The sequence below is a fragment of the Dreissena polymorpha genome, chromosome 5, assembly GCF_020536995.1.
Source record: "Dreissena polymorpha isolate Duluth1 chromosome 5, UMN_Dpol_1.0, whole genome shotgun sequence".
NCBI classification, from domain to species: domain Eukaryota; kingdom Metazoa; phylum Mollusca; class Bivalvia; order Myida; family Dreissenidae; genus Dreissena; species Dreissena polymorpha.
In genome coordinates this window covers 21413384-21440631 of record NC_068359.1, presented here as the reverse complement: position 1 = coordinate 21440631, position 27248 = coordinate 21413384, and the positions used below count along the sequence as shown (strand labels likewise).

General features: G+C 32.2%; 2 protein-coding genes across 3 annotated transcripts in view; both read left to right on the top strand.

Moving 5' to 3' along the window:
- Positions 1 to 27248, top strand: part of LOC127831778 (uncharacterized) — a 210853-nt gene that overhangs the window by 137175 nt on the left and 46430 nt on the right. The gene's annotated exons all lie outside the window — the stretch shown is intronic.
- Positions 157 to 26356, top strand: LOC127831781 (protocadherin-like wing polarity protein stan). Of its 2 annotated transcripts, none has more exons than XM_052356852.1 (5): positions 157 to 237; positions 22653 to 22944; positions 24473 to 24585; positions 25376 to 25435; positions 25697 to 26356. In XM_052356852.1, exons 1-5 carry the CDS (start codon positions 186 to 188, stop codon positions 25933 to 25935), a joined length of 756 nt encoding a protein of 251 aa, XP_052212812.1. In that variant the 5' UTR covers positions 157 to 185; the 3' UTR covers positions 25936 to 26356. The 2 variants fall into 2 exon arrangements, with proteins under 2 accessions (XP_052212812.1, XP_052212810.1); XM_052356850.1 differs by lacking the exon at positions 157 to 237 and adding an exon at positions 16839 to 17092.

The following is a 27248-nucleotide window of genomic DNA, read 5'->3' as shown; positions in this document are numbered from 1 at the left end:
TTAGAATGATATTGATTAATTCCATATATTCCGCAAGGCATGACTCTTCAGGTTCAGGCTCAAATGATGTTTGAGAACTGTTTGTTGACTTCGCTATAGCAACCATATGGGTATATATTGGCGTGATTTGCCGTGGTTTTTCACTCTTTTGCTGGACTTACCCGTGAACACTGGAAAGAAGGAATATGGATAAGCTGATTGGATTTGTGTGCGCGCTTCTTTGCGCTTGGAATGCCGGTATGAATACAGTGGGAATATTAAAATAAGGATATATTTTATGGAATTAAGAATGTTTGTGTTTTCAAATATGAGATAGGAATTATTTACACAAGGATATATTGTCGGAATTATGGTGTTTTGAGATAAGCATTGGATATACGTTAACAGCTTCAAACTTATTTTTATATGAAATATTCGGATTAATTATTTAAAAAAAAATATTTAAAAATTATGGATTTAAATATGCATTCCAGGTAATATTTTGTAGTAAACAGACAGACACAATATTACCATAATGAAGTATTGTCAAAGTTACAGAATTGTTTTCCAACTCATGTTTGCTTATCACAATTATATTTAAGATTAGGTTAAAGTATTACTAAAACTAAATGGACATATGGAACCACGAAGTATGCGACAACATTTCTCAAACATCACTTAAGATACATTAAACAGTATTTTAATGAGATATTATTTATTTGTGTGTGTATTTAAATGCATTACTTGAAACCATCATATAAGAATTGTATCAAACGCACTTGCAACAGCGAAAGTTTTCAAAGTCACAAGGAAATATATTGATGGTATCCTAATTAGATATACGTTAAATAAGCTATTATAGGCAGATTGTTCGTTTCCTCTATGATTGTTAGTCGGCAACAATGTTCACGACTGACTAACTTAAACCGATGAAGTCCGTCCAAGTTTTGATCGACAATACGTTTTACCAATAAGAAGCGATAATATGAAAATAGTTCGATTGTTAACACGGCCGTTAATCACGCGCGCCACCTCTTTTTTGAGATGCATTAATAAATGAGCCAATGCTACTTCCAAGGTGGCGCTCAGGCACGGATGTTTTGAAATTTAACGGATAATTTTACAGGGTGATTATTTAATATGTTTTTCAACACATTTCGGAATATTTTAAAACATCGGCAAATGTAGTGCGATTCAGTGATAATAAATTCATCTAAATATGTACTGAAACATGCAATCAAAACCCATTTCGAAACGTGATGACCTTTATAAGTTGTGGCATGGTAGAATTCGTAAAAGCAAATCGATGTCTTTTGTCTGTGTGACGAGCAAATTCCCCACCCATTAAATCGCTCATTAAATAAAACGATTGCTTTGAACCTGGACAGTGCATGCGTGCACAAAAACATCGGCTTCTAGCCGATCTAATAGATAAAATTGCATTTTTCAAAAAGAGATGCAGCCAATGCAAAGGAGATGACGCTCAGATTAGGAGGTGGCTTCAATGCACATTTATAGCTATTTTGAAGTGAAACAACGTATATTTTGGTTTCTATTACGTTTACAGGACAGACATTATTTTTTGTAAGTTGACTACTTCAGCACATTTGAGTCGCGTGCGTTTTTAATTAGAAAAAGTAGTTTTCTAATAATGTCTTGATGGATTTAAACGTTTTTCTTTGTAAGAAAACAACATTTAACATATACTATACACAAATGTTAACGGAAAAAGACCGAGCTGTTTTCATTTTTTTGGAGTTGATAGTGGGAAAAAAAACATAAATGAGCCTAATTAAGATTCATTGACCTTGGCCTTTTAGTTAATTAAGCATTTGGATTAACGGCCACATTAATAGTTTCAAGAAGTGTTATCTTATACGTATTTCGTGAATTATCATACTGTATACAAATATTGATGTCGATGAATTATTTTGATAATGTTGACCATTTATAAGTTATTGGTTTTATTACATTTTTTTGGTATGCATCGTACAATATGTTTTATTCATGTTGGTGACTTCTATATTGAGTTGATCACTTATATATTTAAAAAACTACATCTTATTTATTACAGATTGTGTTTATGTTCTGTAAAGATTTTGGCCTGCGTTTGTACGTTGAAAAATAAATTAAATATAACAAATAACAATATCTATCAAATCTACGTCATGTGAAATTGCGATACGACTGTTAATTGATACATCCTGCATTGGCGCCACCTCCTTTCATTAGCGCCACCTCCTAAGCATTGGCTCCATCTCTTTTGGAAAATTGCAAAATTATCTACTACGTTGGCAAGAAGCCAATATTTTTATGCATGTAGCATCTAATGTGTGTTGTACGCAATCGTTTGATGCCGTTAGCCATTTAAGTGGATGGGCATTTTTCGTCACATATGAAAAACTCATCGACATGCTTTTTAAAACTTCACCATGCCACAATTTATAAAGGTTCTCACGTTTGTAAATGGGTAGAGAATGTACGATTCTGTACATTTTTGGATGGATCAATCTTCGCTGAATCGCACTACATTGCCCGATTTTAAAAATAATGCGAAATATGTTGAAAAAAAACATATAAAACCTAATCACCCTGTAATATTATCCATGAAATTTCAAAACATCCGGGCCTGAGCGCCACCTCGGAAGTTGCATTGGCTCATTTATTAATGCATCTCAAAAAAGAGGTGGCGCGCGTGATTAACGGCCGTGGTTAGATGCTTTAAAAAAGTAACATTGAAATGATTGATATGTTTCATCATGCTGTTACCATGCAGGAACGATACACGATAAGTACCGATACCGATAAGTAAAAAGACGTTTTACACAGAACGCTCAATATGATTTTTCGACATATTTATTTTGTTTCACACTTTAGCGCAGTTGATAAAAATAATATTAACAAATAACACAGGAAACAATTTAATTTCGAAACTATATAAGAAATTTTCCTCATTTTCACTGTTTTATAATAGTTGTAATTGAAACGCCTATTTTATGTAAAACGTTTAAATGTCATTTTTATTATGTCGGTTTTCAACGGCATAAAAATAGTTTATGTGTAAACGGAGACGATGTTTGGGTTAATACTTACACACACACATGTCAGTGAAGTGTAAGAACGTATCTAAATATTTAAGATTTATGAAGACTCCTTGCAAATACTTATTATCTTACATTCTTTTAATATGACTAAAGCGAATGAACCACGTTTCACATCGTTTAATAATAATAATAATAAATCATTTATTCTTTAAGCAGTGTGAGTTTTGTTCATGGGCGTGTGCATTGTCTGTTTTGTAAAGGTAATTGGATAAGTGCCTTAAATTTAAGGCCTAGAGGATGTTATTACGTGTTCCCTGGTTTTTCAGACAATTTGTTATAGTTATAAAAAAATACTTGACGTCTTTGCACATAATGCCATAACCTCAATAATCGGTACATAACCGAGCTTTATCTGTTTAAGCAAAACTAGGCGGACGTTTTCTGATTTAATGGCTTAACATTGTCAATTCAATGTCGGTGTAAGGGTATTTGAAAACGCAGTTTATACAATTGTGAGCGTCATGGCTTAAATTGTACTTTGACTATTATTGTCAAGTTCGCATGGTGTTGAAAGCATTATAGTATACTGCTAAATCAACTGGATATTATAACTTCGTGCGGTCTTTTACCGATAAGTAAATGCCTATTTGCCATCTTGACTCGTTTGAGAAAAAACAAGTGATAATTGCAATAGTGCGGTATTGTCACCCAAATCTCCAAACGTTTGAAATAAATAATACGTAAAAAAACGTTTATCCATGTTCTGTGCCATGGCAGTTTTGATCAGATAAGTGTGATACCGTGTGTTATTTTGAAAGAGATTTTAAAATGCTGTCAACAATTTGTTAGTTTATTTAAATAGATTGATGAGTTCGAATGTTGAAACGATAATTGGAGCATGCGATCGTGCATTCTTTTCCAAAATGGTGCCGGCCTAGCTACGCGCATGTTGCGTATTGGGGTTCGATCGACAAACAATCGAATCAATCGAAATTTATATTAAATTGATCGATACGGGTATTTAAAATAAAAACAATTAATACATGCAATTAAATATATATTCAAAATAAGATATGTTTGCATTCAAATGAAAATACATCTTAATAATGACCAGCGTTACATGGCGGTGTGAACATTACTAACGTTAAATTATTTTTATAAATAACTAATAAACACAACCGTTACCGTCAGGTTTCTTAAATAATTATACAAACAATTGACAAAGGAAATAAATAAAAGATTTAAATAAGTTACCTGCAGGAATATCAAATATCCCACACAAATAATATATCTAATCCAAAGTGTAATTGCCGTCTGAAATAAATTTCGACAAGCAAATTGAATATTAGAGGGAAAGTGAATGATTGGTTGTTACGTGCAAACAATAGGTTAGAATCAACTGTAGGTTAACTTTAAAATAACTAAGGCTTAAATCTATGTTTGATATAAGAACTAACTAAAACTACTCGACACTTATAAACACAAAGTATTTGATATAAACTTAATTTTTATTTATAATCTGTGACAATAGTATATGCGGGCATTTAGATTAATATAGTACTTTTAAAGGCTTTTAAATTGTATATTTATGTTAAGTTCTTCTCACAAGCTCGAAACAAACCTCTGTTTAAAGGTGAAATTTAAACAAATGTTTTCACCAATGACAACGGTATTATTTTTCTCTATTACGGGTACGAAAGTAGTGAGATATCATCTTTAAACTAATTAAGCTTTTTGAGAGTGCACTGCGATCATTGTAAATTCGACGCTGTTTGCATTGCTATCAAATTAAAAGACGACGCTGTTAACCTGACAGACTGTTTTAACTGTATGAATGGAACATTGCTAGTCGTAACAAGCTATACATATGGCAAAAGAGCCTGCCATGTAGTCCATACAATCAATAAATACACGTCACAAGCAATTCTAGGATCCCATCTGGTATACAATTATACAAATGGTTAGACACCGGACAATCAGACTATCAATAACCACGGAATATATCGATTATATTTTTTCAACTGATCGAAAAATTCACCTCATATCGGTTTGTTTCTCCGATACCTGCTGACTAGGCAGGTGCTGACTAAGACCAATCTGAACGCATCGGACAGTGGGCTACACCACACCGTCTCTCTGATGTACGTAGGCGGCCGTCATATTGGATTTGGAACTACTTTAGAAAACAAGATGGCGGACCCTTCGTAAAGAGGAAAAATTTAAATGTGTGTTTTAGCTCGTCTTTTTAAAGAGAGCATTCTTTAAGTAATACTTTAATGTAGATCTGTGAATTCCCACAACGTACTTAAAAACTTGTTAAAATTTAAAGATGCCATTACTGACATACTGATAGGAGTACTTATAGTATTGACCACAGGTGGTTAGCGTGTGGCTATGATATTAATTAGTGAAAACATCATTTTGAATGATAAATAATCATATTATAACGAAAAATTAACTTTTCTGAAAAAAAAAATTTCACTATCAAATATATATATAACAAGGTATGCAACTCAAAATCACCCCAAAACGGGGTGCATCGCTTTGAACAGCCATATCTTCATCAATTGTGCAGCGATTTTCACGATCTCGGTCTTATTCAACGCAGAAATGAATTTCCTTTCTGGAAATGTATATGTCTTGCAATATTTTTACAAATGCTGGGTCAACTTTTAAGAAATAACACGATACACAACACGCATGACCCAGTTGACAGTGATCATGTATTCTTTATGAATGAAATCTCCAGTTGTAAAGACACACCTCCGCATTGGACCAATGAAATCACTCGTATGTTTAAAATGTCAGTTAGTTGAAATGTATGTAAACAAAGGTTTCAAACGGCGCTGGACAGTTAGTCTTGATGCAGAATGTAACGACAAGAACGGTAATAATGTTTTTTCATACGTTTTATTGAATTTTGGTATCGAACTACATGAACTTTGTAGGGAAGTTGCCCTTTACTCCGTGAAGATTTCAGTCTTAAAGACAGCATGATCACTGTCAACTGGGTCATGCGTGTTGTGTATCGTGTTATTTCTTAAAAGTTGACCCAGCATTTGTTAAAATATTGCAAGACATATACATTTCCAGAAAGGAAATTCATTTCTGCGTTGAATAAGACCGAGATCGTGAAAATCGCTGCAAAATTTATGAAGATATGGCTGTTCAAAGCGATGCACCCCGTTTTGGGCTGATTTTGAGTTGCATACCTTGTTATATATATATTTGATAGTGAAATATTTTTTTTTTCAGAAAAGTTAATTTTTCGTTATAATATGATTATTTATCATTAAAAATGATGTTTTCCCTAATTAATATCATAGCCACACGCTAACCACCTGTGGTATTGACATCGAGTAAATTAAAAAATTAAATCGTCAATCGACTGTTTAGTGTTTTCGTTATATTTTGTGAGATACGAGGATTGCTTACATAAACTTGATAGACTTTTACTCCATGGGGTCAATGGTTCGAGCCCATTTGAGGGTTACTTTTATATTTGTATTCAATTTTATTCTTTTTTTATTGCAGCTTTTTAGATCCAATGTTTGCATTTATCAATATTGTTCTGGCTACCATAACTTTAAATGTCGCTTTTTTAAAGTTTTTATGATTTTTGAATGGCGCGACTTAATAGGTCTGTCAATACTATGTAAACTGTACGCTGAAGTTTCTTTAGCTACTATCAATATAGCATAGAGTATAATGAAAAAAATAATTTGGGGAGTTCTTATGTTATAGTTGGATTTTGTAACAATAACAGGGATTGCTTATATAAAGTATAAAATAAACCACTGACTATATGGGAGCACTGATGGCCCATTGGTTTAAGCTTTTACTCCAAGGGTCAGTGGATCGAGCCCAGTTAAGGAAGACTTCCTTTCTTTTTTTATATTTTTTTTATTGAGGTATTTTGCTCAAATATTAACGTATCAATTTAAAGTATTTAATAACAAACTTCAATACATGCCTAATTTGTGAAAACATCCCTTTGAAATTGCTAGTTTTCCTCTTACATGCCCTTGTATTTTAAGATAGAATACTTTCCTCTCCAGAGGAAAGAGGTATGGGTTTGAATCCCATCGGGGGCTTCAGAGGATGATTCATTTTGATACAAATGTTAATAGTTGCTTTAGTGTATCCCAAAATTAACCTAATATTTTATATAACTGTGAAAGATAATTCAAAATAATGTTTGTTTCTATATACATTGTGATCCATGGACATGAACATTAAATTATGCAAGAAAAATGTATGATTTAAGAGTAGAATACAACAGCAAACTTAGAATGGACATTCATTTTAGATTGTTAAGTAACTAAAACTATAAATGTTGCAAAGCTTGTGTATGACGTCCTTGCTTCTGGACAGCGGAACAGTTTAGGCATAAATGATTACTCTTTTTCTTTAGAATCAACATTGATGCATTATTACTTAAGCAAAGTGGAACTTTTTAAAAACTTGATGAATTGGGGACTGAATTTTTCATGTTCGTTGCTTGCAATTTACCAGTACTGAACATAATGTTACTGGTGAACAAATGCCTTCTCTCTTTACACTTTACAGGGAGCTGGTGTTTTTCATAAATATCCAGGTTTATTTGTATAAATACCGGGTAAGACCTCGTATCATATTTATATACATGTAAGCTATACATTTATGATAATGACATTTTGTGTTTCGCTGTAAATTAACAGAGAAAATATACTACAGCCGCATGTCACCAGAGTTGTTAAAAGGGCATTTAGACAGTATTGTCCCTGACTTTTGCCCATTTTGACATATTCTTATAAACAAGAGGGCCGCGATGGCCCTGTATCGCTCCACTGCTGAAAAAAAGGCTGAATCAAATACCAGTATTCTCGGCATGTGCAAATACTTAAATATATAGGCCCTATTTAAGCACATGTACACTTTTGTGACCCCCAGGGCTGGGTCAAATTTAACCCCAGGAGCATAATTTGAGCAAACTTTGTAGAGGACTACTATACCTCACTACATACAAAATGTGGTAGCCCTAGGTCCTAGAGTTAAGGATAAGAATATGTTAACAGTTTTCACAAAATAAGCAAGATATAAGCGTATATAATGTTCAATTTTGTGACCGCCGGTCAGGGTCAAATTTTACCCAAAGGGCATAATTTGAACAAACTTGGTAGAGGACTATAAGATGTTACTGCAAACCAAATTTGGTAGCTGTAGTCCGAATGGTTTTCGACAAGAAGATTTTAAAGATTTCACAAAATAGGCACTTTATAAGCGTTTATTCAATTTTGTGACCCCCGGGGCAGGGTCAAATTTGACCCCAGAGGCATTATTTGAACAAATTTGGTAGAGGTTTATTAGATGCCACTACATACCAAATTTGGGAGCCCTAGGCCCAATGGTTATGAACAAAAAGATTTTTAAAGTTTTCACAAAATAGGCCCCATATAAGCGTATGTTCAGTTTTGTGACCCCCCGGGCAGGGTCAGATTTGACCCAAGGGGCATAATTTGAACAAACTTGGTAGAAAACTATAAGACGTTACTACATACCAAATTTGGTAGCCCTATGCCTTATGGTTAAGGACAAGAAGATATTTAAAGTTTTCACAAAATAGGCCTTATATTAGCATATAATCGATTTTGTGGCCGCCAGGGCAGGGTCAAATTTGGCCCCTGGGGCATAATTTGAACATACTAAGTAAAGGACTATACAATGTCACTACATACCAAATTGTGTAGCCCTAGGCCTAATGGTTATGGACAAGAATTTTCTTTTAAGTTTTCACAAAATAGGCCTTATATAGGCATATGTTCAATTTTGTGACCCCCCGGGGCAGGGTCAAATTTGACCCCAGGGATAAAATTTAAACAAATTTGGTAGAGAACTATAAGATGTCACTACATACCAAATTTGGTAGCCCTAGGCCCAACGGTTATGGACAAGAAGGTTTTAAGGTTTTCACAAACAAATAGCCCTTTATAAGCATATATTCAATTTTGTGATCCCCGGGCCAGTTTCAAATTTGACCCAAGGGGCATTATTTGAACAAACTAAGAAGAGAACTATTACATGTCACTACATACCAAATTTGGTAGCCCTATGCCATACAGTTATAGACAAGAAGTTTTTAAAGTTTTCACAAAATAGGCCTTATATAAGCATATGTTCAATGTTGTGACCCTCGGCGCAGGGTCAAACTTGACTCAAGGGGCATAATTTAAACAAACTTGGTAGAGGACTATAAGATGTCATTACATACCAAATTTGGTAGCCCTAGGTCCAATGGCTATGGACAAGAAGATATTTTAAGTTTTCACAAAATAAGCACTTTATAAGCATATATTCAATTTTGTGACCCCCGGGGCAGTTTCAAATTTGACCCAGGGGCATTATTTGAAGAAACTAAGAAGAGAACTATTACATGTCACTTCATACTAAATTTGGTAGCCCTATGCCATACAGTTATGGACAAGAAGTTTTTAAAGTTTTCACAAATTAGGCCTTATATAAGCATATGTTCAATTTTGTGACCCTCAGGGCAGGATCAAACTTGACCCCAGGGGCATAATTTGAACAAACTTGGTAGATGACTATAAGATGTCACTACATACCAAATTTGGTAGCCCTAGGCCCAATGGTTATGGACAAAAGATTTTTAAAGTTTTCACAAAATAAGCACTTTATAAGCATATATTCACTTTTGTGACCCCCGGGACAGGGTCAAACTTTACCCCAGGGGCATAACAAACTTGGTAGAGGACTTTATATGCCACTACATAGCAAATTTGGTAGCCCTAGGCCCAATGGATATGGGCAAGAATTTTTTTAAGTTTTTACATAATAGGCCTAATATAATCATATGTCCAATGTTGTGACCCTTGGGGTAGGGTCAAACTTTACCCCAGCGGCATTATTTGAACAAACTTGGTATAGGACTATACGATGCCACTACATACCAAATTTGGTAGCCCTAGGCCCAATGGTTATGGAAGAGATTTGTAAAGTTTTCACAAAATAGACCCTATATACGCATATACTCAATTTTGTGACCCTGGGCAGTGTCAAATTTGACCACAGGGGCATAATTTGAACAAATTTGGTAGAGGACTATTAGATGTCTCTACATACCAAATTTGATAGCCCTAGGCCCAATGGTTATCAACCAGGAGGTTTAGAAAGTTTTCACAAAATAGGCCTTAAATAAGCAATTTTCAATTTTGTGACCCCCGGGGCAGGGTAAAATTTGACCCCAGGGGCATAATTTGAACAAATTTGGTAGAGGACTATCAGATGTCTCTACATAATAAATTGTATAGCCCTAGGCCCAATGGTTATGGACGAGAAGATTTTGAAAGTTTTCACAAAATAGGCCTTAAATAAGCAATTTTCAATTTTGTGACCCACGGGGCAGGGTCAAATATGACCCAGGGGCATAATTTGAACAAATTTGGCCAGTGGAGCTAAAAACTGATTCTTTGTTTAGCGTGCAAAGGGGATGGAGGAACATTTGTTGGTGCCTTTTTAAAAAGTTGCTTCATTGTGTGGAAAATTGAGTTTAAAAATGTATGCACAATGCCTGATATGTGGCAAATTCCAACAATGTCTGTGGTTTTTCATGTAAAAACAAGAGATGTGTTTGTCAGGGCCGCTTTGAAGCCGTATATTTGACCTTTAAGGATGACCTTGACCTTTCAGTACTCAAAATATGCAGCTCCATGAGATACACATGTATGCCAAATATCAAGTTGCTATCTTCAATATTGCAAAAGTTATAGGAAATGTTTAAGTTTTCGGACAGACAGCACATATAAGTTGGTTTTACAAATTCACTGAGTGTAAACATTGGGCACTTATATAGCTCAAAGTGACCGGGAAACAAATTCTTGTGTTCTGATTTACATACATGTATTTACACTTGCAAAATTCAAAATTAAGAATGGTAATTGTTCTTTTATTGCCAACAACTGCATAAATCTTAACATTGTAAACTGGTGGTTTTGTCTTTATTACTACTTTTGTACATTCTTTTGTATTGCCCTCTTTATATTAACTTTCAACAGATCTATTATATCCAGTAATTGTAGATATCATATGTTTTGTGGTGTAAATGTGTAGGGTTCTTGTTACTTGTCACACCATTTCCATTTCATAATGCCTTAACACTGATATAGGATATAAGTGATTTTTGATTATTGTATTTATGTAAACTTATTCTATATGCTGATGAAAGTGTCATCCTTTATTTTCACAAAGATCCTAGTATCATCAGTAGTGTTTTTTGTAAAGAACTTGCAAATTGTATTAAAGGGTTAGTGGATAACAAACTGTCTTTACACCTTGGAAAAACTGAATGTATAGTGTTTGGTTCCAAAAGGAAATCTAAACTTCATAATTTTAATGTAAAATGTAATGATCACACTATTGTTTCTCAATCATTTGTTGAACACCTTGGTTCAATATTCGACACTGATCTTTCTGCTACATCTATTGTTAATAATATAATTAAAAAAGGTGAACTCAAGAATAAGATTCTTCAGGGGCGTAGCTAGCACTTTTTGAGCTTTAGGCCCGAATATGTTACATAAAAACGGGGTGTGTGTGCGGGGGTCCTCCCCCAGAAATTGTTTAAATCCAATAACGCCTGTGGTGAGATTTAAAGCATATCTAGACAAATAATAAGGTAAGAAATATAAGACTTTGGCCTGTATTTCTTTGATATTTTACTTTTTTATCTCAATGTCAGAGAACTAAATTTTACTGTATTATCTTTATACCAGAGAACTAAATTTTAAAACAATATGGAACAGAGAAACATTTAAAATTGTAACACTCGCTTATTCACAAGTCAAACCATGGGAATTCTTTCCAATAATACTGTCTGCATGTCTATATAGAAAGAAGTAGAGTTGATAATTGGAAGATATGTCCTTTGAACAAGACCAGAATCCATTGCCTGAGGATCATGTCAATATGAAATGCAGATTTCTTACACCTCACCACCTTCAGGGTCAACATTTTAATGCATTTTTGAAGTTGAAGCAATTTTAATTTTTTCATGTTTCAAAAAAAATTGTAGGCCCGGGCCTGCTGTGCCTAAAAGCAGCTACACCCCTGTTCTTGTACAGACAAAACCACTGTTCAAATATGGAATTAAGAAAATTGTTATGTAACTCATTGCTTCAATGCCATTTTGACTATGCTAGCTCTTCATAGTACAATGGTATTAGTAAACAGTTAAAAAATAGATTACAAGTTGTACAGAATAAAGTTGTTAAATTTATTCATGGATATGACTCTAGAACATCTTTGAAAGTTAAATATTTTAGTAATATTGGTTGTTTAAATGTTCAAAACAGAGTTAAGCAAATAACACTCATTCATGTTTATAAAATTGTTAACAAGAAATGTCCTTCTTACATGACCTTTTTTGTATAATAATTTTAGTTTAGTGTCTGATATACATAGTGATAACATTAGACATAGTAAAGATAACTTTTATTTACCTCAATGTCCTCAAGTGAATGGTTTTACCAGCACTACTTTTAATTATAAACGATCAAAGACTGGAACTGTTTACCTGCTGATGTAAAAATTCTTATAAAAGAATAAATATGAATTTGAAAACAGAGTGAAAACTTCTCTCACAGACAATATGATTGAAATTGAAAGAAGATGCTGATTTTATTTGTTACTAGTAGTCTTATTGTTTAAATTATTGTTTTATGTCATTGGTTTGTTATATTATATATATAATATATATATATTGGTTTGTTATAATATATATATATATATATATATATTACTGTTGTTCAAATAAGTCATCAATAAAGTATTTGTATGTACATTTAAATGTGATGACAAGATAGTAGTATACATTGTGTAACTAATGCTCTCTAATAATATATGCTAATTACTATTTGATCTCAAGACTATAGTCTCAAGTTTAAATTAATGATATTTTTATACTTATTAATGCCACAATTTTTGTACATTTTCCACCCATCTATAGGGCCCCATTGGAAATAAGTTGCAAACCTTTCATGGGACATCCTGTGGTATATATATAATGTCTTGATTTAAACATCTTGTAACTACTTGTTATTTCAGATCACTGCCAAATACACTGACTATTTACTTGTAACTGAATTTAAATGATTATAATGTGAAATGTGATATATCAATGCATTGTGATCCAAATCCTGTGATAATTGTTTTCCAATTGTTAAATGTTGTACATTGACTTTACTTGTATGACATATATACACATATGCATGAATAAATCAATATTTAGGAAAGTGTGACTGACACTGTTTCCAGACATATTACAGTTAAATTACTTCATGTCAGTAATGGCAGTCATGGATGGAAAATATCTTTTTACAATTGTTGCCTGCACTGTCGACCATATTTAGTGTTTTTGTTTCCCATCTAAAGAGTACCGACCCAAAACCATGGGCATGCCTGTGATATGTATCTTAAAGTTTCTTAAAAGATAAATAATATAAATTTTAACAACACCACAGCTCAGTTTTAACATTTCCAATACAGTATGTCTTATTTTGAGAGGCCATTCTGAATTGAGTTCATTTCCAAGGGCAAAGTTATGCCTTAATATATTAATATTACAAAACTGAACATTGTTACACTGTCCTTAATTTTAAAGGCACTGGATTGTTTAAAGCTTTGAAAAGCTAGTTGCCTGGATGGGATTATAACAACATCTGGAATTAAAATGCCTAGGATAAAGTATAAACAATATCTGCCAGAAGTACTGTATGGTTGCCATCATCAAATGTACAGAAAAAAATCGTTTTTCAAATTCAATCAAGCCCCACTTATTCCATTACATGAAATATACAGTTTGTGACTGCCTGGCTGGTCACTATAATGCCATTGGGACCAACGTGGAGTTTACTATTTCTTATATTACATCGAAGAGTTTTCTCTGTACCACTGTACAGTGTTGTACGATTGTTGATGGTATAGAACATAGACATATTGATTAAATCTCAAAGTTTGTCGCCTGCAGCCGAACATCAGCAATGTTGCAATGAATATAATTTAAGAAATACTGATTCTTTTAAGTTTGAATAATGTTGATGTTTTCACTTCAATAAACAACTAATTGGCTTTCTTAGCATTTTATTAAAATTTGAATATTTTGCATGCAAAATATCTAATTTTAAACAATAACATTAATAAATATTCTATTATATTACTCCTTAAATATATTCGTCCTTATATATCTATATTATCGGTTGATTCAGTGCAAATTTAATGGTGTGTAACCCGAACTATATTTTCGGTGTAATATCTTCCGCCTAGAGGCGTTAGACATATCCTTCCACCAAATACACCCGAGAGACGATCGCCGATATGGCGGAATTGTCCGAGGAGTCCCGATTGGACTAAGACCTGATGTGATTTTGCAATCGCAATCGAAAAGTGTTTGAATAACTGGTAGTGCTTGTAGTAGACCACGAAATGTCAAAGTTGAGTGTAACCGCTGCGGAATCGTAAATTATCTCGGTGTGCAATCTAGATAAAACTTAAAGCTGTTTGTTCTTTGAGATACTGGAAGATTTGCATTACAACTGGTTACCACATGTCTACAATTTAACGCACCTTTTTGCATTCGCCTCAGCGCGCGTAGAAGGGTTGCGACACAAGTAACAAATAGGAGTCAATATAAAATAATACATAATAAACAACGAACCAATATAAATGCTCAAAATCCAAGAACAATGGTATTCTTACATGTAATTTGCACTTGGAATAACAATTTTTAAACAGACCTTATACACTGAGATATATTTACTAAAATAAATCAGTTGAACATTACTATCAAAGCGAGACAATACAATTTTGTCAAATATTAATAAATTTATATAAAATTTGTAAAATAACTTATTATACATATGTTTCAATATAAATTTAAATACAAGTTAAGAAAAACATGTGTCGAAAAATGAGAAATAAGCAAGATATTTAATTTTTCAATCGAAAATGTCTGTACAGTCGAATTCGCATGCCAGCATGTAAATCATGCATGTACGATGTGAATCTAAATTAAGTTTGAAGGTTTGTTTTAAATTCCTGCAACGATATATATTCATACGACATACGAACACTTACTCTGATCCTAATAAAAAGACGAATGCTTCGGTTATTGTAGGAAAATATGTTCGAAATATCTTCGTCACAATCGGCTCGGGGCGCTAATTTGTCTTCCTGCATTTTATGAAATTCGTCTTCAATATATATTTTTTTCTTGCCTATTTTGTGTTATTGTAACATATCTTATCAATATATTACAACTTAACACATGTAAAAAATCGTATAATCTCGCTTTTAAAAAATGATACCACATATGGCGTTGTTGATTTCAACAAGGAGCAATATTTCATCATAGGCAAAACTAAATGCAAAATGAAGCAGCAACTGAACATTGATCAATCTTTCACAAATCCAAGTAGGCTTATTATTAAAGTAACAAACATATAAAAACTAGTCATAACATGATTATTATATACAGTGGAATAGGTTTATTGTAAACATAAATTGATATGCAGTCAAGCATGGTGTGCTTTCAACAATAAATGGTTGATACTGTAGTGCCTTCGCATTTTGTAAAATTACGACAAAATTTAGTTTTGGTTTGCTTAACAACAAATGCGAAGATGCTATTATTTATAGCATTAACATTCAAAATTCATAGCGGTAATCTTTAAACTGTTCTACACAGGGTTATATCTATAAACTTGTTTTTATCAAAGACACTATGTAGTTGATACATGTTTAGTTTCATTTCAAGGTGCTTAAAAAAAGTAAAAATGATGTTGCTTTAATTGTAATCTAAATATTGAGAAAATCAATGGCAATTGAATAAAAATATTATTTTTTTAAATGCTATTTAATTTAAATAGGCTTCTTTTCGCAAATAAAGGACCATGTGTTATCCTGAATTTTTCTTCTTGTCGCGCAGTTTAAGTTTTACTTTGTTTATATTCAAAATCTATTCTGTATACTAAACAGGAAATAATACATATATCAATAAACATTTATATAACCTCTATGATATGTAGAAGCCAAATATTTATATGAGAAACACTTGTGTACTATCTATTGTGTTATTAAGATTAAGAAGAATTACTTCGAAGAACCTTTCTACAAACGTAAACTTAAAATTGTGATTATTATTTTTTACATTGCGATCTTATTTACCGTTTGTTTAAATCAAATAGGTGCAAATAAAATAAAATAGTCCGATTTATTGTTAATGTTTTATTTGTCACCAAGTAATGAGTTAAACTAAAAATAAACTACATTATTCTTTGCTAGCATAAATTTATCACCAGCCAGCTCACTTTGACAATATCGGTACGTTGGTAATCATGAATTTGCAGTTGTGGCTATGCGTTAACGTTTAATAATTCAGAATATATATAAATCAAATCTGCACATGTTAGTGAGTCTTTAATTTTTTGGAAAGATCCGGAAAAAAATCGCATGCATATTGATACAGTGGTAATAAAACCAGAACCCGAGCACATGCTGTATAAGACCATGTTAAATAATACAGAAACCCCCCATGTTTTGTAACTTAATGCTTTTTCTATACACTAACTGGTAATTTACAGGCAGCGATTGATAACCGTGTTCAAGATTAAAAAAAAAACGCATTCGTTTTACGATGTCATTGTTTAAACAGGAGAAGAAATTAAACATGTAAATGGTTTTTACGCTCGTTAATTAGAAAATCACCGATTTAACTGACATGCAGTTCTTAAAGAAGAGAGGACACGAAGAGACATGTACTGACATGCGCCATCCCTTCTTATATGCTTTGTAAAGACATGTTTTTCGCAAATTGTGTGGATGACTCTTCACTTTAAGCATACCGCAAGTCTGATATTTGTTTGCATATTGCTATAGGAACCAGGAAGATATAAATTGACAACATGCTCTACCAATGTTCACTTTGCTACTGGACTTACTCGTTAACACTGGAATAAAAAAAATCAAAATGTCAAAAATACTTGGATTACTGTGCGCGCTTCTGTTTGTTGGATATACCGGTAGGGAATATACATTTTCAGACGGATTTATAAGTTATCGGCGGAGAATATTATTAAGTCATTAGAATTGGAATGTTTTCTAAATTGTGATGTGATTTTCCGAAGGGTAGATATATATATATATATATATATATATATATATATATATATATATATATATATATATATATATATATATATATATATATATATTAAATGTGACATGGTCTATGGAAATGTGTTTAAATAGAAAAAGTAACCACTGACGCGCACTCTTAATCCAATAATTGTCGAGTAGCAATTCGTCTATTTTCTATCTCAAAAGATAGTTGAAATAAATGTAAATTGACATTTAATAGGAAATTTTATGATAATTATTTTGTTTATACACTACTTTATCTGCAATTTTCATCCTAAATTAAATCTAAATTAAATATAAGTGGTAACAATATGTAATATGATAATAATTTTGAAAAAAAAAACGAAATGCGCGTACTCAAGTGAAGTTACAGCTAAATGCGAATATAAAAAATAGAATTGCGACGTATTTTTTTTCGTTAAGTATTTCCGAATAAAAAACTTACCAAATATTAAATAAAATATATATATTACAAAAAAATAAAATATTGAAAAATGCGAAATAGCAATCATTTAAAGCAAAATAATTTGAACTTGCAAATATCCGTCAAGTAATTTGTTAATTTTTCAAATATCTGTGAAAATCATACTTTTTCCACCACATATTGTTTTATGTAATCGGATGTTATTTTATTAACGTTAAATTACAAAAGTATAATCGTGACAAAGCATTGTTTTTGTAAAATACTGATGCCTAGATTTCCATTTTCTATTCGAAATATGTCGCACTTTTAAGGCTAGAAGGAGTGAGTAAATAACTTGATTGGTGTAAACATCTGCCGGAGATACTAGTATTGTGATTGCATAAACATGTGACAAATGATCTACGTGGTCGCTACATGCATGTTACTGGTTAGTGATCGCTAATTTAAGCAAATATACGAAACAATTTCGTATTGATTTATAAAAATATATATTTTCACAGTAATATATTATTCCTTTTAAATAAACACAATGTATATTGTGTTCATGAAATATGTAACAGCCATGTTAATTTCAATATAATTCGGTATCAATATAGAAATAGCAAATGTTTTGTAAATAAAAAGAAGGTTGATAGTCACACCGGATAACACCGTGAGATACACATTTCACACACAATATATATATTTGCCATAATCGCTATATTATGTTACCAAACAGTTATTTAGAGGTTAATTTGGAATTTATTTAATTAATCTATCAAGTTACGCTGCTTATTTAAGTAAATTCTGCATTAAAAACCGTGTTACGGAGTTTTCATGTTCAAAGGATAATACGTAATATTATAATATTTGTAGACTTTTTATCACGATCTGGAAATTTGATAAACATTAGATAACAAAATATTTCAGTTTCGTTACCGTAATAAATGTATTAAACTAAATGATTTTTTATCGAAGCTGTATTAAATTAAATTGTTTTAATATATATATTACTATGTTCATTTAAGTTTAATAATTGTTTTGTGCAAAAAAAATCAACACATAAACTGTGTTATTTTTCAATTGAACTTCGAAAAAATATATACTAGATTAAATTTCGTATTCTATTGTTTTCAATTGTAATAAATTTATTGTATTTAGTATAAATGCAACATTCTACTATTTAACAACAAATGATCTTAAATTTGTAATAAAGTAGAGCCGAGCTATTTGAAATGAAGATACGCAAAAAAATGCTGAACGTTTGTTTGCCTTCACATGGATTCGAACTTGGGATCTTAAGAAGCAAATAATAGCACTTTCCTTAAACAGCATCACTCAAACAGTTATCAAAAGCCCAGAATGAGATTGAAGAAAGAAAGAATGATTATCTATCTCAACATACAAGAAAGTTATAACAGAGATTATTGCTTCAGTCCCGCATATTAAGCAGCATACACAATTTTCCGATACTTCTGTTTTACAAATGCTGACTAAATATTTCGATATCTGTGAACTATGAAAATATGTCCAGATTAAATCGGCAATTATGTTTAATTAATATCAATCTTTTATCAATTTTGCGAAGATATATTAATTTTTGTTTATTGTTGAACAAACATTAATTTAAATAAGGCATTTGCTGGAAACGCGTACAGAGGCAAACAGTGATGGCACTTGTTACTTGTTGAATATTAGTATGTTTATATATATTATTCTTAATATATTCTCTTTTTTTCTTCTACTAGGACCTGTTCACATTTTTGAAAACAAACTGTCAAAACACGATTGCTCAAAACTGAGTCAGCAATGTTTTTGTCATTCCAAGCGTTTGTTTTTATATAAAATCGAAATTAAATAAAAACAGAACGTCAAAAAGTCTGACTTAAGTTTTACAAAAAAGAATTAAAATACAAATTATGCAATGTCATTTTTTTTCAAGCGAAAAGAAAGCTTGTACTTCATAAGGTTCAAATGTTTTAAAAAATCATGACAGTTTATTGAGCCCTGACGATAACGCGTTGGCTACATTAAAGCTCTAATGAGATTTAAAACGTTTTTTTTTTAACATTGATTGAATTTTAAATTAAATTAAAAATTATAGTTATGAAACGGACCAGTGTTTATGACTTAAAAGATATGCGTAATACAGTAGAAAATTCGTTTTTGCTGAAGTTAATAACTAAAAGTAGACCTGGACATGTACTTTGTAACAGTGTTTTTAGTAATTGTTTGTTTTAGAGAAGAAATTTTGTAATTAGAAGTTACAGAGAACGTAACATTCGTTCAGAAATTAAAAACAAAAAACAAACTGAGTAACCAAAACAGAAACTTATTTAACTGACCTGTTGTTGGAGGACATGCCTGATTAATTGTGCCCATCCACTCAATTTAAGCGTAGGGAATTTCTTCTCTCATTATGCCGTGATTATATGCTCCGCGAAAAAACAATTACTTAGTCGTACGCGTAAGACCGTTACTAATTTAAAGCGAGATTATACGATTTTGTCAATTATTTATGAATTTATATAAAATGTTTACACAACTTATTATACATATATTTCAATACAAATTAAAATAAAAGTTAACAAGAACATGTGTCGAAAAATGCGAAATAAGCCAGATATTTAATTCTGAAATCGAAATAGGCTGTACAGTAGAATTCGCCAGCATGTATATCATGGATGTACGATGTGGATCATAATTTAGTTGTAGTGCAGATTCGTTCATACTACACACAGACACAATTTTATTTTACGGATCATTTTAACGAATATCTTCGTCACAATCGGCTCGGGGCGGTAATTTGTCTTTGATGCATTTTATGAAATTCGTCTTCAATGTATAATTGTTTTTGCCTATTTTGTTGTTTTCTTTGTAACATATTTTTATCAAAATATTACAATTTAACACATATAAAAATCTTATAATCTCGCGCTTAGATTCTAAAATCTTGTAAACAAAAAGGGATTTCCTTGATACTAATATTTACTTCACTGAAGAATGCCGTCAAAGATGTAACTTTGTACATGTGGTGAATGCTGAAACATAAAGTAGTTTATTTGCAATTCATTCGAACTTACATTCACTGTTAGTTTTCGCTTTTTATTTTATTTTTATGAGATTTATCTATATTGTGTGTTTTGTGATTTATTTTAGGCTTATTGCGAAGTTCGAGATGATTTCAAACAGATTATACATGATTAAAAAAGAATCATAAAATCATTTTATCCAAGAAATGTTACTTTTAAAGCCGACTGTTTGCATTGTAAGAGTTGAGTACACGAATAAATCTTTTACATTTCACAACAACGACTCCAATATGAAGATCTTTTGATTAATTGAATACGAATCCTTGTGTTTTATAATTATTTCGCATGCACTGCACAGTCTTTAATTTCGTTGAGAAAATGTGTGGGTCCCAGTACACGTGTACAGCATTGCCACGCATAAGTCTATATATACGTATGCGTTAAACTAATGATCGATTTTTAAACCCGACACTGATGCGATGTAGAAAAGGACTTCCTTTTAGTACCAACAACGTGCAAAGAAGCATATACGACAATTGTGATAATTTTCATGTTGTTTTTAATAAATTCTAAGTTTCTTTTACCTTCTTACATTGTCCGCGTCAACGCAGTGAATGTTTCTATTAAAGCAATACTATTCCAGGGACGCAAAGCACCAATGCCCGTTGCGTCAATGGGACGCAACGAAAATTTCCATCAAACATGCCTACTTCAAATAACACGCCTTTGTGTCTAGGAAAGTGTAATTGGCAATTGTCAGTGATTTCATGTTGTAATATTAAAATGAAATCTTAAAGCTGAGTAAGTAATTATGTTCTTCCGGTTGTTCTTTTGTTAAAGTTTGTTCAATAAAATTAAAAGTGTTTTATTTGTCTTTTAAATGGCTAATGACATGTATTTGGTGATAGGAAGTATATTTATTGAACAGGACGTTCTTGAAATAACTGTAACATACACCTAAATATGTATAATTATATCCAAACATTATGATTCAACTTACTCTGTTTGGGAGGCAACATTTTTGTCCAGAGGACACAGTGTAAATTTATGAAAACGCCAACACTGCAAACTTTGTTCGTTATTTGAAGGCAATCATATTAGCAAATATGATTTCAACACGTCACTTTTCTCTTAGTAATAAATAAACAATCATAATTATTTTATGAACTGCCTATAATGTTGACTGCGTTTGAATCTTTTCAAATAATAGTAATTGGTTAATAAAAGTAAACACATGTAATCATAATATTATTAAACGGAAACTTGAGTATAAATATGCTAAATATCAAGTGTTTAAACTTGTTAACTAACAGGTAAAGTGTTTTACATAAAAAGAGAATAATTGTTTTACACTGATTATCATCTGTCTTTTTCCTCCGTTAATTCTTTATAAACAATTATAAATACTATATTGATTCTACTAGAATAGTAACAGCTGTAAAACCTGCCCTTAAAGCAAAGTGTTCCTCTATTGTATTTAATAAAAAAATCTGCAATTCTATACATTGGAGAAAGTTTTGAGCTACTCAATTGTAATAACATGGAATTGATATTCTTTTACAATGCTGAGATTAATGCTTACTTGCATAGTGATCTATTATCGGTTTAACTTGATGTTCGGCATGCCTTGTTTAATTGTTTTAAAACCCAACGCTTTACATTATTGTCTCCAATGCGGTGACAAGTTTAAAATAGATTCACCATATTTATCTGATATAAATACACTGCCACCAGGGTTTTGCAACAGAGAGCAAAACGGTTTCCACGTTTGCTTAAAACACACTGTAGATTTGTAGTAGGCTAGTCAGATTTTTTTATGAAATCTTATAAACGTGCCATTTAGTGATTTATTTGCAGATGAAGAATGTGGTTCATTTGCCTGTTCCCGAATGGGCGTTTAATACAATAATTTTGTGTTGAACGCTTGGTAACATCAATGTCACATTCTAAATGCATACTTTACATTTTGTTTATTTCTAAATTCCCGATAATCCTTTCATTGAACAGAGGCAGTCATAACCGGATTCACAGGCACTTCCCCTGCTGGAACAATGACCGTAGCTGGAACAGCAACAGCAGCAACATCCACCATATCGTTGCAGTCATCATTAGCTTCCGGTGCAACACTGTTTACTGTAACGGCAGCAGCAGGTGATACAATTAACACATATGCGTTCCATACTACCAACGGAAACCCTGGCACCTATGGAGCCATTGCCAAGGTCGGGACAGCCGGTGTTGTCACACTGGCGAAGGCTCTTGATTATGCAACTACGAAGGAGGTGGTTTTCATAGTTGTGTAAGTTTAAAGCATTTCGCCAAAAAAAGAAGCGAATGTCGGTAGCCTTTCTATATCCGTATTTATACCATGAATGTCAATATTAAGAATGGATGTTGATTTATGATGCTATAACTGAATAATAGTTTTGTATTATTTGTTTAAAGCGCGCTCAAACATATAAATAATGTCAATAATGTAATGTAATTGTTGTAATCTTATACAGAAAAATAGCGATAATAAATGTCATATGATCAATCAAAGGAAGGCAAATGTATTCACGATATATATTCTTCATGTATAATTTTTTGAACATTTTGATCATTATAGTTATGAGGCATCAATTTCTAGATAAAAATACTGAAGCGGAACGATCTCACAGCACCTGTCTGTCCGCTATATAAGGATACAGCACACATAATTTCATTAAATTTGGATCAATAATTTCAAATAATTTGAGCTTAAACTAAACAATAAAAGATCACTAAAATATAAACTTATGGCAATAATCTGTGAACATTAGTGGATTCAAACGACTTGAATATGCGCATTTGCACGATATGAGAACGGTACACACCAAGCGTACCGGTAATCGAATTCGCATCGTAAATGTCTAATATCTCGCGCATAAACGTAGATGAACGGACGAAAAGATGGACGGATATCCAGTAGGGCAAAAATTGATTGCGGGATATGCATTTTAGAACCCCACACATATATAAGGAATCTATAACATGAACTGTTCATGAACATTGAGCGACTTCATTTTACGTTGTATAACATAGACTTCACACAACCATAGAATAAATCGTGGCATATCCTGAACATTATAAAAGCTACCAACATGAAACAGTTAATATAAAGTCTTTGAGAGCAAGAATTGTTCACAAGAACCGTAACTATTGCTTTCATATTTTTGTATTAATCGCTCTTTGTTAGATGTTTTATAAAAAATATTTAGCTGAATATCTTGAAAACTGCCAGACATATCAACTGTAAATATTTATTTAAAAAAAAAACACACTGGCAACTCAACATTATTAAAATTTCCCCACACAATAAAAAGTCCAAGAGTCAGCAGGCGGAAATTTATTATTAAGATGTTGAGTTTAAATGATTTGGTAATTTTTCGATCAAAAATAGTCTCCTATCACGCTTAAAATATTTAAAGAGTAGTATAAGATGTCATAATGTTTGCACTTATAATATTCGAGACACACCACTGGCGACCTTTTTGAATTGTTTCATTTTGTGAAGCATCTGTTTCTTTCATTTGATGGACATTTTGCAAAGGAGTGTTTGGGATACTATTTTCATCGAAGAGATTCAAAATAGACGATTGGGGATAATCTTGTATTTCATTTGGTTGACTGGTGGTCGATTTATCAGGCGAACTATACTTCAGCATTTTAAGATTTTAAGGAAACTTTATAAATGGGAATTTGTTTCTTTCGGAGTGATTCCTTGACATATTCTTCTCAGTAAAGTGGGAAAAGTAATATTTTCACGAGTGCAGCGTCAATGTAAATGTTAATTTTTATACTTTTAGCGCTACTGACACGGCCAGCACCCCGAATACTGGATCAATGACAGTGACTGTGAAATTCGGCCCGTCTACGCATACTGCCTACTCTTTCTGTGTTGCTGACCCTACAGCGTTAGGTAAACTTGCTTTCTAAATCATTACGGAGGTTTATTTACGAATTTTCGCCGTTCTATTTACGCTGGCTTTACTTTTTTCACCTACCTTTTAAAATGCCTTTTCACAGATTTTGACATGTATTGAAGTTTGTCATAAATTGCTTTATATTGATAAATGTAAACATTTGTTCTAAAAAGCTCCAGTAAAAAAACTAGAATAAAATAAAATAAAGAAAAAAAGTAACCCTCAACTAGGCTCGAACCACTGACCCCTGGAATAAAAATCTATCGCTTAGACCATTCGGCCATCCGTGCTTATACAATGAATTATGAATTTTATACTTTATATAAGCAATCCTCGTAGTATCACAAAATATAACGACAAAAACAGAACTCTCCAAATTATTCAATCGTTTCGTGTTGAAACGCTTTACAATTTTCAGGTTTTTAAATCGTCAAAAGATCGATATAATTAATATTTTAGAGCACGGTATTACTGTTTTCTCACAAATATCATATCTACAACAAAAATTTGCGAATCTGAACTTTTTTTATAGATTTTGTCAATTAATCAAAACGTGAAAAGCCCCCATTAACTGTCCATTAATGTGTACATCAGTTTTTCCTATTCAATATCATTATTAAATTCAGGGCGTGTATGATGTTTCAAAATTATTACATTTATATTTTATATGCATTATTTCAAAAATGTATATGCTAGTTATGGTAATATATATTCAAATTAAAATAACTATGACTCGGAATTTGACAGAAATGATTTTCGTAATCATATGTATTTTGTATATACTAGGAGCGGTAATCGGCACCCCGAGTTCGTCCGTATCCACTGCTGTTTGGACTGTGGCAGCAGGTGTGTGTTTGTAATATTTTGATATTGTGAAAGAGGAATATTGACCATAATTTTAACTTGTAAAAATAAAAAAAAATTCCTTTTTAAAATGTCAAAATTTAAGTTATTCATTTTAAATGCATGCACGTAATTATTGTCGAAAATGCCATAAAAAAATATTAAAATAAGTGCATATGCGTCCTATCCTGGTAATCCCGTCTAAACAAAATAACTTAAGGCTATCTTTCGATTACAATAACACTCTGTTTCTATTTCTACTAGGAGGAACCGACGCGGCAAAATTTACGGTAGCAAGCGGAGTAATCAAAACAGCTGCCATATTGCAGTCATCTGATAAAATCCACTACACCGCTGACCTCACGCTGACGGACGGAACTGCCACCAGCACGTGGCCCTTGCATGTGCTCGTTGGCAACACCTGCTTGAATAGCGGAGTTTCCCAGGTCGTTACCGGTTTGGCCATGATCTTGATTACCGTCCTAGCGATACATGTGGTCTAAACATCCACGCAAATCGTACAAGATTGCTGTGATTTATTGACTGATTTTACAAAAAAACTTACAAAAATGCCGTTAGACTTGATACTTTTTACTGTTCATTAACTGATAAAAAGTTATCTATAAATTTGAACTCGTTGAACGACTATGAACAACTAGATTTTCAATTTTTAAGTAAATGGAAGAAAAACTGAATGCAAACTTAAAATATAAATTAATACGCATTAAACATATCAATTGAACTACATGTATTTGGAAAAAAGAAGTAAAGCGTTTTTGTGTTAAACTTACAAAATGTATGGCCATGTTGTTGTGTTTTCTTTTCATAGTTTCCGCCATGAATTTCCATGTGAGACATTAACTGTTTCTCTGGAAAAGAATATATGGAAATTTTCTTGATAAATCTGTGATCTTTATTGTTGTATTTTGTGTGTGTTTTGTATGAATACAAAATATATCTAATGAAAAGACATTGTTGTCTTTTTTTATAGCCGCAGATTATACAGTCGAAAATATGCAGATTGTTCGGTCAATAATACATCCAGAACTGCTCTTATTTGTGTTGGCGGACATATAAGGAAGCGTCAATCCTTACAATGTATCACACTGCTTAATAAATAACAACATAAATAAAGCATACACAATAGCATAAGTTAAAGATTCAAAATGTGTATTATATGTGTGGTAGCATCGTGAATCAGCATGGTAATTTCCAATAGTGAAGTTTAGTGCGGTAAAATGAAATAACTCGGTTAAAATTTGAAGCAGGGACTTAACGAGCATGTGTACACGCGCTTACATAAGCTTAATAATCAACTTATGACTGTAATTAGATGTATTTACTAAATGTTGTATTCATCATATATTTATATTTAATAAAAAAACGAGTTGTAATTGTAAATTGTAAATCAGATAACGTCGAACGTATTTTGAACAAAACAAATCTTTTAGAAGGAACGTTGAAAAACAGACAATTACGGATATGGTATGGGCTGTAAAACGGGGAAGAGAATGAGATCAACGTCAAGGTCGAGCGTTGAAGTCAAAGGACTAAATAGAACACTTTACGTTCATTGAATGAAATTAAAATAGCATGGTACAAATGTTAAACTAAACGAGACTTATATATGGAGCCAGTCTAATGATATAATATTTTTCGTTTCAAGAAAGTCTCTTCTTAGCAAAAATCCAGTTTACGCTGAAAGTGTCGTTCCTGAATAGCCTGTGCGGACTTCACAGGCTAATCTGGGACGACACTTTACGCATATGCATTAAACCCATTTTCACAGAGCACGCCCCATATTATTGTATTTACC

Excerpts from the sequence above, each read along its gene's own strand:
- LOC127831781 (XM_052356850.1), top strand. The coding sequence starts at position 16,987 with ATGTTCACTTTGCTACTGGACTTACTCGTTAACACTGGAATAAAAAAA. Across the intron at positions 17,093-22,652 it reads TCTGTTTGTTGGATATACCG|AGGCAGTCATAACCGGATTC; the intron begins GTAGGGAATATA and ends TTCATTGAACAG. Across the intron at positions 22,945-24,472 it reads GAGGTGGTTTTCATAGTTGT|CGCTACTGACACGGCCAGCA; the intron begins GTAAGTTTAAAG and ends TTATACTTTTAG.